This window comes from Leuciscus leuciscus (genome assembly GCF_965113295.1).
Source record: "Leuciscus leuciscus genome assembly, chromosome: 17".
Lineage (NCBI taxonomy): Eukaryota > Metazoa > Chordata > Actinopteri > Cypriniformes > Leuciscidae > Leuciscus > Leuciscus leuciscus.
In genome coordinates, this window is record NC_138741.1 from 2,351,226 (window position 1) to 2,366,360 (window position 15,135).

Consider the following 15,135-nt stretch of genomic DNA (forward strand, 5'->3'; position numbering starts at 1 on the left):
AGGTGCTGTTTTCTTTGAAGCCGAAGAACTCTGTTCTTAATACTGGCGAGCTTACTTTTTTCGGGTGTGGACAGAGTGTTCCACTATAGCTGCGCGGGCGCGGACGAGCACTGCGTCGTCTTCTTATTTGACAGGTGTCAGCGGGTGTAATACTGCCACCTGAGAGGTCAACCAGGTACTGGCGCTGGAGTATTTACGTGTCACGTTATCATAAGTGTCCTATTCATTTTAAACATTGTGGTTATCGCCAATACCGGTATATTGTCACACTCTAAATTAACACGATGTCGATATTTCATGCTTTGAATATGACGATTATCGTCAACACCGGTATATTGCGACACCCCTAATATATATATATATATATATATATATATATATATATATATATATATATATATATATATATATATATATAAACGAATAAACTAGTCAGAATATAACTTAAGCTACAGTTAAAGCTTTCCTTTAGTTTTTGTGAAATGCTCACACGCACGCACGCAGCCACGCACACACAAACATGTTTAAATACACTTATGTTGTTAATAAATAAATAACAATAAATTGTTGTAACAGCAATATCTCCAAGTTTTGTTTTTCACTTTAAAAATGTCATGATTTGCCAATGCAAAGAGAGTACCGCCACCTTTTCCCCCACTTCAAGCACTGATTATAACACAAACAAATCATCCTCCTGGCGACTTTTTTTTTTGTCAAAAGCGACAAATCCAGCGACTTTTACTGGTGTTTTAGGACAGTGGTTCCCAATCCTGGTCCTGGGGACCCACAGCTCTGCACATTTTATATGTCTCCTTTATCTGACACACCCAGTTCAGTTCAGAGCTCTTTCCTAACGAGCTGATGATCTGAATCAGGTGTGTTAAATGAGGGAGACATACAAAATGTGCAGAGCTGTGGGTCCCCAGGACCAGGATTGGGAACCACTGTTTTAGGAGACTTTTGTTGTGTTTAGAGACTCGAAAGCACGAATCACTCTGCAGTTAGGGCTACTGTGCTCAACGAGCAGCGGGTGCTGCCGTGAGCCCCTCTCCCGTCCAAAAGCACTCATAGGCGGTCAGTCTCTCAGTAGCCTCGCGCAGCAGTCCCAGCCTGCAGTCAGAGCAGAGAGGAGACAAACACCCCTCCGCGTCCAGGCTGCAAATGAATCGCGCATGCGCATGGCCGCCGCCGTTCCCGCCTTGGCTTAAAATAGTTTGGCTTGGGACCGTTGCGTTGGCCTATGCACGGATGGTGCGCAGGCAATGACGGGGCGTGAGCGTGGCCTAGCTGCTCACGTTCAGCAAGTAGCTCCACTTGTGAAATGGACACATTGCATGGTCCATCGCGAAGCACTAGCTGCAAAAAAAATGCCGGTTCTCTTTGACTCTGTGCTGAACCAATCCGTGAAAATGATAAATCTCATCAAATCACGGCCACTAAACTCTCGCTTGTTTGGGGTCCTCTGCCAGGAGATGGGGTCAGGGCACGAACAGCTGCTTCTGCACACTGAAGTTCGCTGGCTCTCCAGGGGGCGGGTGTTACAGCGGTTGTATGAGCTGCGAGGGGAGGTGAAGTGGTTTTTGACAGAAATCAAATCAGATCTGGCGAAGCATCTGGATGACACTATGTGGCTTGCGTCTCTGTCCTATTTGGTCAATATATTTGACCGCTTGAATTGCCTCAACCTGTGTTTGCAAGGCCGCGAAACTCATATTTTGCTCCTTGCAGATAAAGTGCACGCTTTCACACAAAAACTAAACCTCTGGCATGGCCACATCAGTCGAGGGAACTGCGACATGTTCCCCAGCCTTGCAGACTTTATCACTGATGCAGACACGTCACATGATTTCTCCTCCCTATTTCAATCAGCGTCTGAGCACCTGTCAGCAATGACAAAACAATTTGCGACGTACTTTAAAGAGGATTATCGCTCTTTTGCGTGGGTTCGAGATCCGTTTGTGTGCACAGCAAATGAGCTATCAATTGATATGCAGGAACAGCTTATTGAGCTGAAGAGTGACAGTAGGCTGAAGGAACTCTTTAGCTCCTGCCCTCTTTCGTCATTCTGGGCAGCATTGATGCAGGAATACCCTCAACTCTGTGACGTCGCCTTGAAGATTCTCCTTCCTTTCGCGTCAACATATTTGTGTGAGGCAGGATTCTCAAAAATGACTGCACTCAAAACGAAATACCGCAATCGTTCACAAATCGAGGATGATTTGAGGCTATGTTTATCAAACATTGAGCCAAGAATCGAGGATCTTTGCAAGGCAACTGCAATGAACCAGCTTTGGGGGGGGGCCCAGCTTGCAAAAGGTTGAGAACCCCTGGTTTAAATTAATCAAATTAGTCGATAGATTCATCGACACAAAAATATTAGTGGCAGCCCTAAACACGTGATTAGTCGACAAATCACTACTAGTCGACAAGAACAATCTTTAGTCGAGGGCAGCCCTAAGTAATGCTTTTTTCACTCCAAAACTGAGATACATAAGCTCAGATCAATGAGGCCTACGATTAATCAGTTTGAAAAAGAAATACAAAACCAGTTCTAATTGAAAGAAAACAAGTTGACAAAAAGATGGAATCTAACATTTGGTAATAATATAGCATAACAAATAATGAATAAGCTATTTTATGTGGGCATGTCATTTCTGACTGGAAACACCACAAGTGTGACTGTGCCATTTTGTACAAAATAAAAGCATTTCAAAACAAATGTCCTGGTTTAACATTAAAGTAGGCTAGTGTGATCAACAGAAATTGTTTTTTTTCATATTTTAATATTGCCAAATATTTTTGGTGATAATATAGCATAACCAGAGATCTATAAGCTATTTTTTGGTCATTTTTGATCAGGAACACCACAAATATTACAGGGTTAATGTGCTCCTAGAGCCTCTCATGTGATTGTAATGAAGCTAATAAGATGTATAAATAAAATGACTTTCAATGGCTCCAAAAACATTTTTTCAAATGAGTAAAACGTGTAACTATGTGAATAACATTCATTAAGTGACAAAATATTACAGCCATTTATTGAAAGGAAAGAAAGGCACAAAATAAAAAATACATTTCAGATTTAGTTTTTTCTATGAATAGTGTGAAAATTTGACATTCTGCATAGGACTCTGAATCTAATTATTGCAAAATAACAAATATTGTCTAATAACCACTAATAAAGGTTATGCTTTCATTGGAATCTTGTTGCTACTGTTATTACATTTAATTGTACACTTAAATAGTTCTCTGTGAACAAATGTAACTTGATGAAATGGACCTGAATGTAAAGGAATACTGAAATTCAACCCTGAAGTTAAACCCCAAATAACATAATTTTCATGTATGCAAATTAACTGTATGTCCTTGTTCCAGCGGCTCTGAGCTGCGGATCATAATCATACGGCTTCATATGTGAACGGATGAAACTTTCTCTCCTCTTGGACTGTGGATGTTTCATCTCAAGAGTGAAATGAGAAAATGCTTTAACATTTATTACCAATATCTGTAAAAAACTAAATTCAACACTTGTGTCTCAAACAGGCTGTTTATTATGTCTCGACAAAAGCAGAATTTACTGTGGCTGATGATCATCTATTGTGCTTCACGTCAGATAAGTATGTTGCTTTAAAAAATGTATTCATCAACATTAGAAGAAAAAAAAAATTTATATGTATGCATGTATGTGTGTGTGTGTGTGTGTGTAAATCTTCTGCTCTCAAACATTTATTTGATCCAAAATACAGCAAAAACAGTAATATTGTTAATTATTTTTACAATTTAAAATAACTGTTTTCTATTTGAATATATTTTAATAAAAGTGTAATTTATTACTGTGATCAAATCTGAATTTTCAGCATCATTACTCCAGTCTTCAGTGTCACGTGATCCTTCAGAAATCATTCTAATATGATGATTTAATGCTCAAGAAACATTTATTATTATTGTTAATGTTGAAAACATGTTAATGTTTTTTTATTTTTTATTATTATTTGATGAATAGGAAGTTCAAAAAAACAGCATCTATCTAATTAGAAATCTTTTGTAAAGTTTCGGGCCAGTAAGCGTTTTATTTATTTATTTAAAAAAAATTTTTTAAAGAAATTTATCATTTTATTCAGCAAGGATGCATTAAATTGATCAAAAGTGACAGGACAGGCATTTATTATGTTGCAAAAGCTTTCTATTTCAGATAAATGCTGTTCTTTTGAACTTTCTAATCATCAAAGAATCCTGAAAAGAAATTGTATACAACTCTTTTCAACATTGATAATAATAATACATTTTTCTTGAGCATCAAATTAGCATATTATAATTATTTCTGAAAGATCATGTGACACTGAAGATCACAGAAATAAATTATATTTTATATTTTAAATATATTCAAATAGAAAACAGTTATTTTAAATTGTAAAAATATTTCACAATGTTACTGTTTTTGATGAATTTTGGAGCAAATAAATGAAGCCTTGGTGAGCAGAAAAGACTGCTTTTAAAACATAAAAAAAATCTTACCGTTCTAATAATGGCCACCACTAGAAAGAAAGAAAGAAAGAAAGAAAGAAAGAAAGAAAGAAAGAAAGAAAGAAAGAAAGAAAGAAAGAAAGAAAGAAAGAAAGAAAGAAAGAAAGAAAGAAAGAAAGAAAGAAAGAAAGAAAGAAAGAAAGAAAGAAAGAAAGAAAGAAAGAAAGAAAGAAAGAAAGAAAGAAAGAAAGAAAGAAAGAAAGGTTTCTATGGTTCTATGGCACATTCTATGGTTTTCTATGGTTTTTGTTTAAAACAACAATGACTGTAAATGTGTGAATCTAAATTTTGGCATCAAATATTGAGTTTTACATCAGCATGTCATACTACATCATTAAATAATAGGTTATTAATGTCGTCTTCATTTGTGCAGGCTGTTCAAAAAAAATAAAAATAGTTGGTGACAATTTGACAGATGCATGTTTCAGGGAACCGACTAAAAAAGGTAGATGTGAAATATACACTGCTAAAGTGACTGAAGTAATACTGCAAATTTATCTGAATGTTCTTATGATGACTGACAGATCAAGTTCCAAACTCATTGATTTCTGTTTATTCCAGATTTTAAACTGATATGTCCACCAGCTTGTGATGAAAGCATAAACGATGTTTGCACAATGAATGTCAGAAAAAACACATCTTCTCTAGGTAAAATCATGTGTATATTTGTGTCCTCAAGTTCAAAACTCTTCAGAGAGTATTTTTTCAATAATTATCAAATATTCTCTCTTGTTTCCAGGACAGTGCAAAACATTATCTGGCAAAACACGAAATTTCAGCATAACAAATAATGGAGGGAAATATGAAGTAAGAATGAATGAGACGTGTAAAGAGACAGAGCTGTGGTTCTTGCCAGATGAATTGAAATGTCCGCTATCGGTTCCAACATCAAGTGCGTCTCATCCTAAATTAAATGAAATTTTAATGCACACAAACGCATTACAAATGTATTTTTCACAAATAAGTGTTGTCATGATTGATCATTGCAGTGATGATGATGTTACCACTGTTGGTCAATCAATGCAAAGCAAAAAGACGCAGACTAATTTCAAACAGTTTGTCTTAGGTGTGTTCACTGTAATGTGTTTGAGTTTGAAAGAGCAAATTATGGTAAAACCTATAGACTTTTAGACTAGTTATATTTAGTGAGAATTGTAATGATTAACTTTCTTTCTGCTGGATTATTATTAGACACTGTGACTTGCAACTGTAAAAACACCATCTGCAGGGTGCGATTTGTGAAAAAAACAGAGGGGGGGATGTTTTGAAACATTTTTATTCATAAAAATAAATCATGAGAACAAGAACTTCATTCACTGCATTTGCTGCTCTGGACCCTTTTCATTGTTCCCAGCTAGCTAACAAGAGTTTTCGTGCTGAAAAATTACATACTATTACAAATATTTGTACTTGGTGACATTCTGAAAAGCCGTACATGGATCAAAGCTAATGGACAGGATCAGATAAATCAGAGTTTAGATTCTCTGCCCGAGCCCGAATTTGACCCGACCCGACCCGGGCCCTTGATCCAGCACTTGTGTTACAAAATGCAACACGTCACGTGTCATGCTCCTCCACTCGCACGCATCACACCGGCCCGGGATAATAATCTTTAAAAATATTTATTTTGTTTAAAAAATATTCTATATTCTAAAACCTTGTTGAATTAAATTAGAGTTGTAGCCTACTAGGGCTACTCCTCCTAGGCCATCCAAAGTTCATCCAAAGTTCATTTTCTGTGTTCATAATTTTTCACGTTTTATTTTTATTTTATTTTATTTATTTTTTACGTTTCTTCTTTCAGATCCATTTGCGATCCATTTCATTCTGAATAAACAAACAAGGCAGTTTACATGATTTGTCCTTGTTGCATTATTCATTATGATAATAATTAATAAATGCACGCACAATATCCGTGAACTTGATAAATGTTGCAGATATGTTTTACTATGCACAAACAAATGCCTTTCAACTTATGTGTGCAAAATTCAGAAGCAGTAAATGAATGTGCAGCAATTTGTACAAATAGAGTGTCTGTATAGGCCTACTATATGTGTTGTAGCCATTAAATAAGCTCATTTAGTTTCATATTTGTTAAAATATTATTGTTATTTTTTTCCATCTATGTTGATTTATGAAAAGTGAACAGCAGCACGAGTAAGATAGGATGTGCAGTATATATCGGGAGACTTGGAGTGGGTTAGACATGATTTTGACTATTTCATTAAGTTTTGTTTTGTAGAAAGCCTTTCTTTAAAGTGAATTTCGTTCTGTATAAATTGTATCTTAATTTTAATACATTTTTCATCAACGAATTGCGTGTATTTAATAAATAAGAAGCAAATATAGCAGACAAAGGCTATAATCAGAGGCGCCGCCGCGGTTACTTGCACTGCACGATAACTTAAGCGGATCTCATCATAAATTAACCGAAACTAAGTGTATGCCTCAAAGAGAATATTAAGAAATATATCTAAAGAACGCTTGAAATGTCTTTAAACGAAACAATTCAAAACAAAAAGAAATAGGCAACACTCTGATGTAATCCATGCATTTCTCCATATATGCGCATTCACTACGGAAATGGCGATCGTCAACTTCATCTTTGCTTCATCTCAACTTCCCTGGCGCCACCCCTGGGTTTAAATTGGGCTCGGGCTCATAACATACAGTTAATGTGTCGGGCCGGGCCGACAAAGTCAATTCGCCTCATTCGGGCTTCGCGTCTACCGCGCCGCGCGACACGCATCGCGCCGCAGGACCTCTAGACGCGCGTAAACGCGTCTTTACATTGACTTAACATTGAAATCACTCACGCCAGACACTCAAGAGTGAGTGAGTAATCAAAAAACCTTTGCTTAGCCTCAGTTGAGTAAAACACCGTATGTGCAACCTCAGCACTAACTCTGCTTGTCATCATAGAAACAGATAATCAGATTGTGATGTTTATTCCCGCTTCAGTAATATGCTGCATATGCAGCGTAAAAAAAGACCTGCAACCGTCTCGCAAGTGTTGATAGGCTATTACTCGTGAGGTGTAACCAATCATATAGCGCCGTGGGCGGGACATTGAGCAAGTCTGCAGAGTGGTGGTTACAGAGAGGCTGCGGAGCCAGTCAAAGTAGCGCATTTTAAAATAAAAAGGATTTTAATCAAACCACGGATCCGTGATAAGTTTTGTGATCCGCCTCGCCACTAGTGTAGTAGCACTGATCACTTTGAGGGGGGGATAAATTTATCCCCACCGGGGATAAAAATAATTAAGCAGAGGCAGGGATACATTGACCAGAAAGGGGGAAATCCCACGCATCCCCCCCGGCAAATCGCACCCTGACCATCTGCACCAATATCTGCACCCCCATCTGCATGCCCGTCTGCACCCCAAATGAAAACTCAAACACAGGTAAGATTTTGTCCACTTTTAAAGTATTTTTTAATTTCAGTTTATGTCTTCAGTTTGGGCAGGACAGTGGTTATTTAATAAGACAGTTGTAACAGGCCAGTGGGAATGAGTCTGTGCTGATACTACAGTGCATGCAGAATTATAAGGCAAGTTGATGTTCTGATCATATTTGATCATTCATTTGAGTCCATCTCCTACCCTGAAGTCCGTTTTGCAGAGACGGACTAAAAATTAACTCCCAAAACTTACTGCCAAATTCTGGCGTAAATATGTGCGGACCGTACAGACACTCTAGACCGTGTTTACGCACACTTTTACTGGAATGAGCAAAGTAATGGAAGTAAACAGAATGATTTAAACTCCTGTTTTAAATCTGATATTGAAATTAATGGAGGTAAGCACTGAAATTTCATGAAATCTTTATCCAGAATTTAACACTTTTCATGTGGAATGCTGTGTTTTAATGTCTTAACTAGCAAGGAGTGCTTGGCGTATGATAATAACACTTTAAATTGTGTTCTAAATAGCAGAACTCATGTTCTGAGAAAATATTTTTGCATGAATAATGATCATTAATGCGCACTTACTCAGTCTAAGCAGATGCTTAGCAACATGGACAGTATAATGACAGACACTGAAGGACTCGCTCGGTGATCGAACGGTCCATTGTCCGGTTTGAATAAGTCCGATGACAGTAGGCTGTAAAACCTCTGCTCACGCAGGTGCTGTTGGTGTCGTGCACAGACAGACAGTAGCATAATGATAACCATTTTCGGAGGTCTTCACAATATTATGAAAAATACTATTGTATTGAAGGATAGAATTTGAAGGAAATGGAAAGATATGCACGTTTTCAAGTGGTGTGTGTAAGCCATTGGAAGCAAGCACATTACAGCTGTTTCTAAGGCAAGCAGTGTCATCTGCTGTTATAAACTAAGCTCAGAATCGATTCGAGAGAGAATGGCGATGTATTCGGAAAATATTGGAATCTATCCACGAATTGCGATGCATAAATTGATTGTCCCAGCCCTAACATACTGTATGCCATTATGACGTAACAGGTTGGTCTGTGCAGATGTGATAAGTCAAACACACACACACAGACTGTTATTCAAAGCAGTTTTCCCAACACTCCTCCTTGTCTGCCATTTGTTGGACAAAAAGGTGTCAGGCTGCTCAAACAAACAGATCAATGTTTTAAAAATGTTTTAAAAGCATTACAATGTTTTACTTTTCATGAACCAACCAATGACTGACTCTGAACATTAATCTGTGGTAAGACATGTAAATGATATTATGCTACACAACACAATCTCTCTTTTGTGCTTTATTTTTGTTGTTATTTTATTACTTTCCTTATTGTCAGCTACAGTAAGATTTGATAATTATGTTGAATTGTGTGTTGTCATGGTCTCTTGAGGTTGTCTGGAAATCTCTTCTGTTGATCTTAAGAAGACATGTAAAAAAGCCACATATGACAATAATACATGCAGAGGTAAGTCTGTGTCTTAAGATTTATAATATACTTTTCTATTAGTTGTTTCATTTGCTGCATGCCATTCCTCAAACTCAGCAGAATATAAAGTGAAATTACACTATAAACCTAGTTATCCATCCACAAGCCTTAGGATTTACTACAGTACTTCTTAACCAGGGACAAAGATGAATATAAATTAAAAAACAACAACAACAAAAAAATTTTTTTAACATAAATTAAACTAAACAAGCATTTTAATTCTGTACAATTATTTACACAAATTATATACATGTAAACTGACAGCATATTTGATAATAAAAAATGTAATTCTAAGACAGCTTTTTTACATTTTCATTCTACACACGTAATATTACACCATGTACTCCAGCTCTACAGTTAAAATGATTTTTGTCCTGCATGTTCTCGCTGATACGCCGATAATCTCACATTATTTCTCTTTTCCTTGACCATAAAGCAAATATATAGACAGGTGTACTTATTCTTCTCAGTTCTTAGTCATCTTTATTGTAGGACTCATTAGGAGGTGTTCCCTTTCGAGGGAACTCGCACTGCGTCATTAAAAACGACTCTTATCTAAGCAAAGAATGGCGAGTGAGCAGTTCAAGAAATGTGTGCACCCCTGCCCTAGATATATCACGGGTGGGGACACGCATCAGTTATGTGTGGACTGTTTGGGAGTGCAGCACGCCCGGGCAGCTCTCGAGGGGGCTGCTTGTGGTCATTGCGAGGCACTTCCCATCAGAGTGCTGCGCTCCCGGCTGGCCATCTATAATGAGGATGGCCAGGCTCGCGTCCCCCGCGGTTAATAAATCAATAAACGTAACTGATTGTGTAAACTTCGAATATAATATTAGCCTGGCTAACGTCAGACCTTGTCTCATTGAGACGTGGTCTGGGAACCACGTTCATTTTCTCGTATTTGAGGCGTGGTTTATGAATGCCCAGAGCCGTTTATTGGGTGCTACGAATGTCTATCAAATGCGCCTCTACGTAGCTCATAGCCAATCGTTTCAATTATACCAGATGACGTATATAGAGCAACAGAAATTTGACGAGGAAGACGACGATGGTTCAGAGATTTATGTGTACACGATGCCGTTCAGCGATTATTGCCGTTTGTGACTTAGAACACTATCTAAAGGCCATTGCACACTGAGTCCGAAATTCGCATCCGAAATTTTCGCACGTAAAAAAAAAAAATCGACCTCACGTTATGTCAATCACGCTTGCACACTGTCTACGAAACTTTCGTCCGTAATAAAAAAATTCGGATCGGGTTCGATTTTCTGCGTTTTTCGCATCCACAGCCAGTATTTTGAGAGGTTTTTTCACAATTCAGAGCCACCGTACAAGCGAACGACAAAATCCACAATGGATTTAGCAGCCAATTCGATCACTAATCATGTATTATTTGGGTATAAAATATAACCTGTATACAGCTGTTCTGTCTGCCCAGCGCTTCCGCCGGCCGTGTGTGTGTGTGTGTGTGTGTGTGTGCGCGCGCGCGCGCCCATACCTTAGACATACTGCCAGTCTCTGTTCAGGATCGATTGGTTCACGGAAATTGGTGGTGGTGGTCTTGTTTTTAATATGTGGCTCCAGGATCGCTAGCAAAGCATCAAACTGTTCCACTGACATTCTGAGGTAAATTTTGAATCGCTCGGGATAATTTCGCAACTCCTTGATAAGGAGGTGAAACTCTCCTTCCTCTCGGCGCAATCTCAGTATTGGGTGGACCCAATATTTCCTTTCTTTTTCTCTTTTTAAGAAGAAAGAGGGCAACAAAATCATCCTCACTGCTACCCTTGACGAATCCATTTTGTATTTTTTGCGTTTTTTTCCGCAAAGGTTTAATAAATACGCATCGGACTCAGTGTGCAAGGTTTCTGTGCGTGACGAATTTTAAGGCTGACGAACACGAAAAAACGCATACGAAAATTTCGGACTCAGTGTGCAATGGCCTTAAGGCTGCATCGAAAGGTAACTTTGCGTCTGCTGCCATGTTGGACCCATAGATATAAACAAACTGCTTCGGTGTGTCGCATAGACGTCATCATTGTCTTGCTGCTCCCTCCCCGTTCTGTGATTGGATCCCTCGCTGAGGCGAAAATCTGGTCCATGGAATCCAGGCTGACTAGCAGCGTGAATAAAATCGCGCTGCGCGCAAGGCAGCATGGGAAAACCCAGGCTAATATAATATCTAAATATCGACTAATCGATCAATATAGCCCTGAATCAAATTGAATCATATCGCAGAATTTTTTGAAGTATCGTCAAATATCGTATCGCTGCCTGAGAAAATCGATATCGTATGGTGATGAACTGTCCGATTTACACCCCTACTAATCGACCAGTTATTCAACCAGAACCAGTTAATCTTACTAAGCATTCTAGACACTTCAAGGCAATTTGGAGCTAAACACCCTCTAGAAAGTGTTTGTCTTATTAATTGATCACTCATGACATATAGCAACACAGCTAAATTAATTCCAACTATGTAGGGCCTTTTATTGAATGTAGCCTACTTTTACCTGTTTAGACGTGCCTTCACGAGCACCCGTAAGAGCGTTATTGTGATTGTTGAGTTGAGGGAGGCATGACACGTGGAAGAGGCATTTGCAAAATATGCTGTATTTGTGTAATTCCACAAGTTGCCACTAGTGTTGCAGAAACTACATACTTCCCTATTAATTACTGGTCTATGACGATGTGAATGAGAATTGTGATGAACATGCTTAAAAAACACTACAATGCTGAGATTATAGTGTTTATAAGTTTCATTTTAATCTTTGACATTCAGTTGCACAAATATATTAATAAAATCCATTCCCTCTTTATTTCTGTGTGCTGAAGACAATGAAGAAAGCAAATACATTGTGTATTCAAACGGGGATAAATGGACGTGTGTGGCCTGCAATAAGACACCTACTAATTGTAAAGCGAACAAAACTGCCTGTTACAAACAACCCGATACAACTTACAAGAATTCAGATGGTCTAAAAGACAAGGATGGATTCATTAATCCCTCAAATGCATCGTAAGTGTGTAGATAAAAGTGTCTTTTAAAATTAAAACTGTATTACAGAATACAGAGTGATTAAGTATGTTTTGCAGTGTTGCCTTGGACAAACTAAAGTCCCTGGTGGAGCAGATGAAAAAAACCAACATAAGCAGTGCAGCGATTGAGATGGGGGATGTTAATGGTGTTCTCCAGATGCAAGCTGAGAACACAGAAACTGAAGACGGATGCTACTCTGTAGATCAGAAAACGATAAACGTAAGGGATGAGAAGCATAAACACATGCCCATCTGGGTAGGACTCTTTATTTATCAATGATAATTCTTCTTTTCACAGATTCTTGACTGTCAAAATGACCTGAACGAGGACTTTCTCTGGTCTGTAACGATTTCCAGCGAGGCCTTTGATAAATCACGACTTGAATTTAATGGAAGTGCATTTGTTGGACTTTTACGGTTTAAAAACATGGGAAATACGGTAATGTTGTTTTTAAAAAGCATGTTTTTGAGTGAACTATTCCTTTAACAAATGTTTCTTGGTCTATGTTATTCACACACATTTATAGTTGATTAATGATTGCTCTTTTATGGCTTCTTATTTAGAATGAAACTAAAAATTACACTGTTTTGAACAATGAGGTTTATGGAATAATGATGGGCGCCAATATCTCCAACCTTACCGACAATATAGAAATGTTCTTTACACAGAAAGATCTGGTAATGAAGGTTTAATGTAAATCTTATTTTGTTAAAAAGACCATACACTGTAGAAGCAAAATAATAATCAAACATGTTCTTACAGGTCGGTGAGGCGTCCTGCAGTTCTTGGGATGGCAAAGGTAAATTTATATAAATTTACACTCAGTTCTTATTCAAAATCGTTCTTATGGCAGAACCATGCACAATTCATAACTTTCATTTCCGAAACCGGTTGTGGTCACTGCCTGCTGCTTTAATAGTAGGGACACTGTGATTTCCACAACACAGAAAATACAAAAAAACGTTACAATACGTTACGCTGTGTTTTAAAAAAAATAAACAGATAGCCTACAAACAGATATATTTATTAGTTCACTGTTCGTTCAAATAAAAGTCTATATGTATAGTTTAGTTTGTTTAAACAACATTAACCAAATTTTCTTTATTTAATAATAAAATTATTACTATAACATGCAGTTTTAACTGCACTAAAAATTAGGTTGTTTCATTATTGTACAGCAAATGTCAATAGCTCTTTTTTTGATTTTTCATGTTTGTTGTAGGCTTATTTGGAAATGATCATAGTTGTAGTATTTCATCCTTAGGCTACAGTTAATTGACATAAGCCCCACTTATGTTTCAAAATGTGGCAATTGCAACTGTTTTGCAAAATGTCCCTTTGCGCCACCTGATGGTCATTTCGCAAATGACTTTGAAATGCGACTGGTTTATTTTTGCCGCGATGACTTTGCAGTGGCGGCTAGCGCAGCGGTAATAGGCATTCTAGTTGACTACCTACTGTATGTTGAATTTGTTGATGTTATGCTTCTGTTTAACAATAAGTAACAAAAAGGACTGAGTATTGTGCAGTGTTTTTAATAAAAAAATTCATTCATTCTGCAATCATTAGGCAGAATCGAACTGGAAAATTTCTTATGCTTCCCAACCCTACCCCCATAAACAAACCCAATTTATTGTATATATTTAAATTGCCTCTCTTTTCTTCAAAGGAAATCTTACATGGACAACGTCCGGCTGTGAGACAGAAACAATCGACAACACCACCATAAAGTGCTCGTGTTCACATCTGACGTTCTTTGCAGTGCTGATGGTGAGAAGCTTCTCAGAGTTTCATTTAAAGACCCCATGAAATCAATATCAGAGTCTATTAGCTACTGAACTTGTAAAAGATGACCAAGAAAACTTAACAGATATATGCATTTAAAATGTAAAGATCTGATAAGGGCAGTCACAATTCCTCGATTAAGTTAGAGTACTTGATTTAAAAAAAATCCTCGATTGCAATTTACCTGTGTTGAGTAACCGGCAAAATACCGGAAGTGGCGCATTCCACAGATGAGAATTCATGAACCGCATTATTAGACTGTTTTCAAAGGCTGCACAATGTATTAAAACCATTTATTACACGGCTCTGTGGAATACTTGATTCTGATTGGTCAATCGCGCCATCCAGTGGTATATTATTCACAAATAACAACCTCTGAAAACAGAAACAAAGGCTCATCCGGGTCACTGAAGTCAGCAGCGCTATACATTGCTAATAACGTTTTTTCTTCCTGGAAGTTTTGCATTTGGTGAGCTAATAAATTATTAAAACTCAGTCGAATCAATATTTTGTGTACAGTTATTTAATTATGCCATCCAGTATCGGGGCCTCGCTCTCTCGTTTCATACAAACGCAGCTGCTGCCATTTTGTGACTATTGTTTTGCAAACGGTTGGATTATAAGATACAAACAGGTACGACTTTAAAACAGTTTAACCCCCTGAGGTCTACGGTATCGCCGGCGATACCAGCTCGCTTTTTTTTTATTAGTGTAAAAGAAACTCATAAATACTCTGTTGACTTTGATTTTCCATAGGAGTTTCATACGTCAATCGATTCTGTTAAATGTGTATTATTTTTGTGTATACTCACAATAAAAACAAAGTGTTGTGCTTTTTGCCAAATAAAGAAAAATAAACACGAAGCG

The 15,135-nt window shown here is 37.6% G+C and overlaps 1 protein-coding gene and 1 long non-coding RNA gene across 4 annotated transcripts in view; both read left to right on the forward strand.

Moving 5' to 3' along the window:
- Nucleotides 1-3,411: 3,411 nt before the first annotated feature.
- On the forward strand, nt 3,412-5,845 carry LOC309479708. The gene is made up of 5 exons (XR_014199388.1): nt 3,412-3,617; nt 4,898-4,969; nt 5,086-5,172; nt 5,264-5,416; nt 5,716-5,845. It is a non-coding gene; the product is annotated as an uncharacterized lncRNA (long non-coding RNA).
- A 2,019-nt stretch (nt 5,846-7,864) lies between these two features.
- LOC309479616 (adhesion G-protein coupled receptor G5-like) overlaps nt 7,865-15,135 on the forward strand; it is an 82,149-nt gene continuing 74,878 nt past the window's right edge. For 2 of the 3 annotated variants that reach the window (XR_014199334.1, XM_082143781.1), the window contains exons 1-8: nt 7,865-7,927; nt 9,348-9,422; nt 12,279-12,462; nt 12,540-12,702; nt 12,781-12,921; nt 13,047-13,160; nt 13,246-13,282; nt 14,153-14,253. Coding sequence is in view for 2 of the 3 variants with exons in the window: in XM_082143781.1 (XP_081999907.1) it covers nt 7,891-7,927; nt 9,348-9,422; nt 12,279-12,462; nt 12,540-12,702; nt 12,781-12,921; nt 13,047-13,160; nt 13,246-13,282; nt 14,153-14,253 (852 nt within the window). In the remaining variant the exon portion in view is untranslated. The remainder of the gene's footprint in view (nt 7,928-9,347; nt 9,423-12,278; nt 12,463-12,539; nt 12,703-12,780; nt 12,922-13,046; nt 13,161-13,245; nt 13,283-14,152; nt 14,254-15,135) is intronic. The other variant, XM_082143780.1, reaches the window with a different exon arrangement.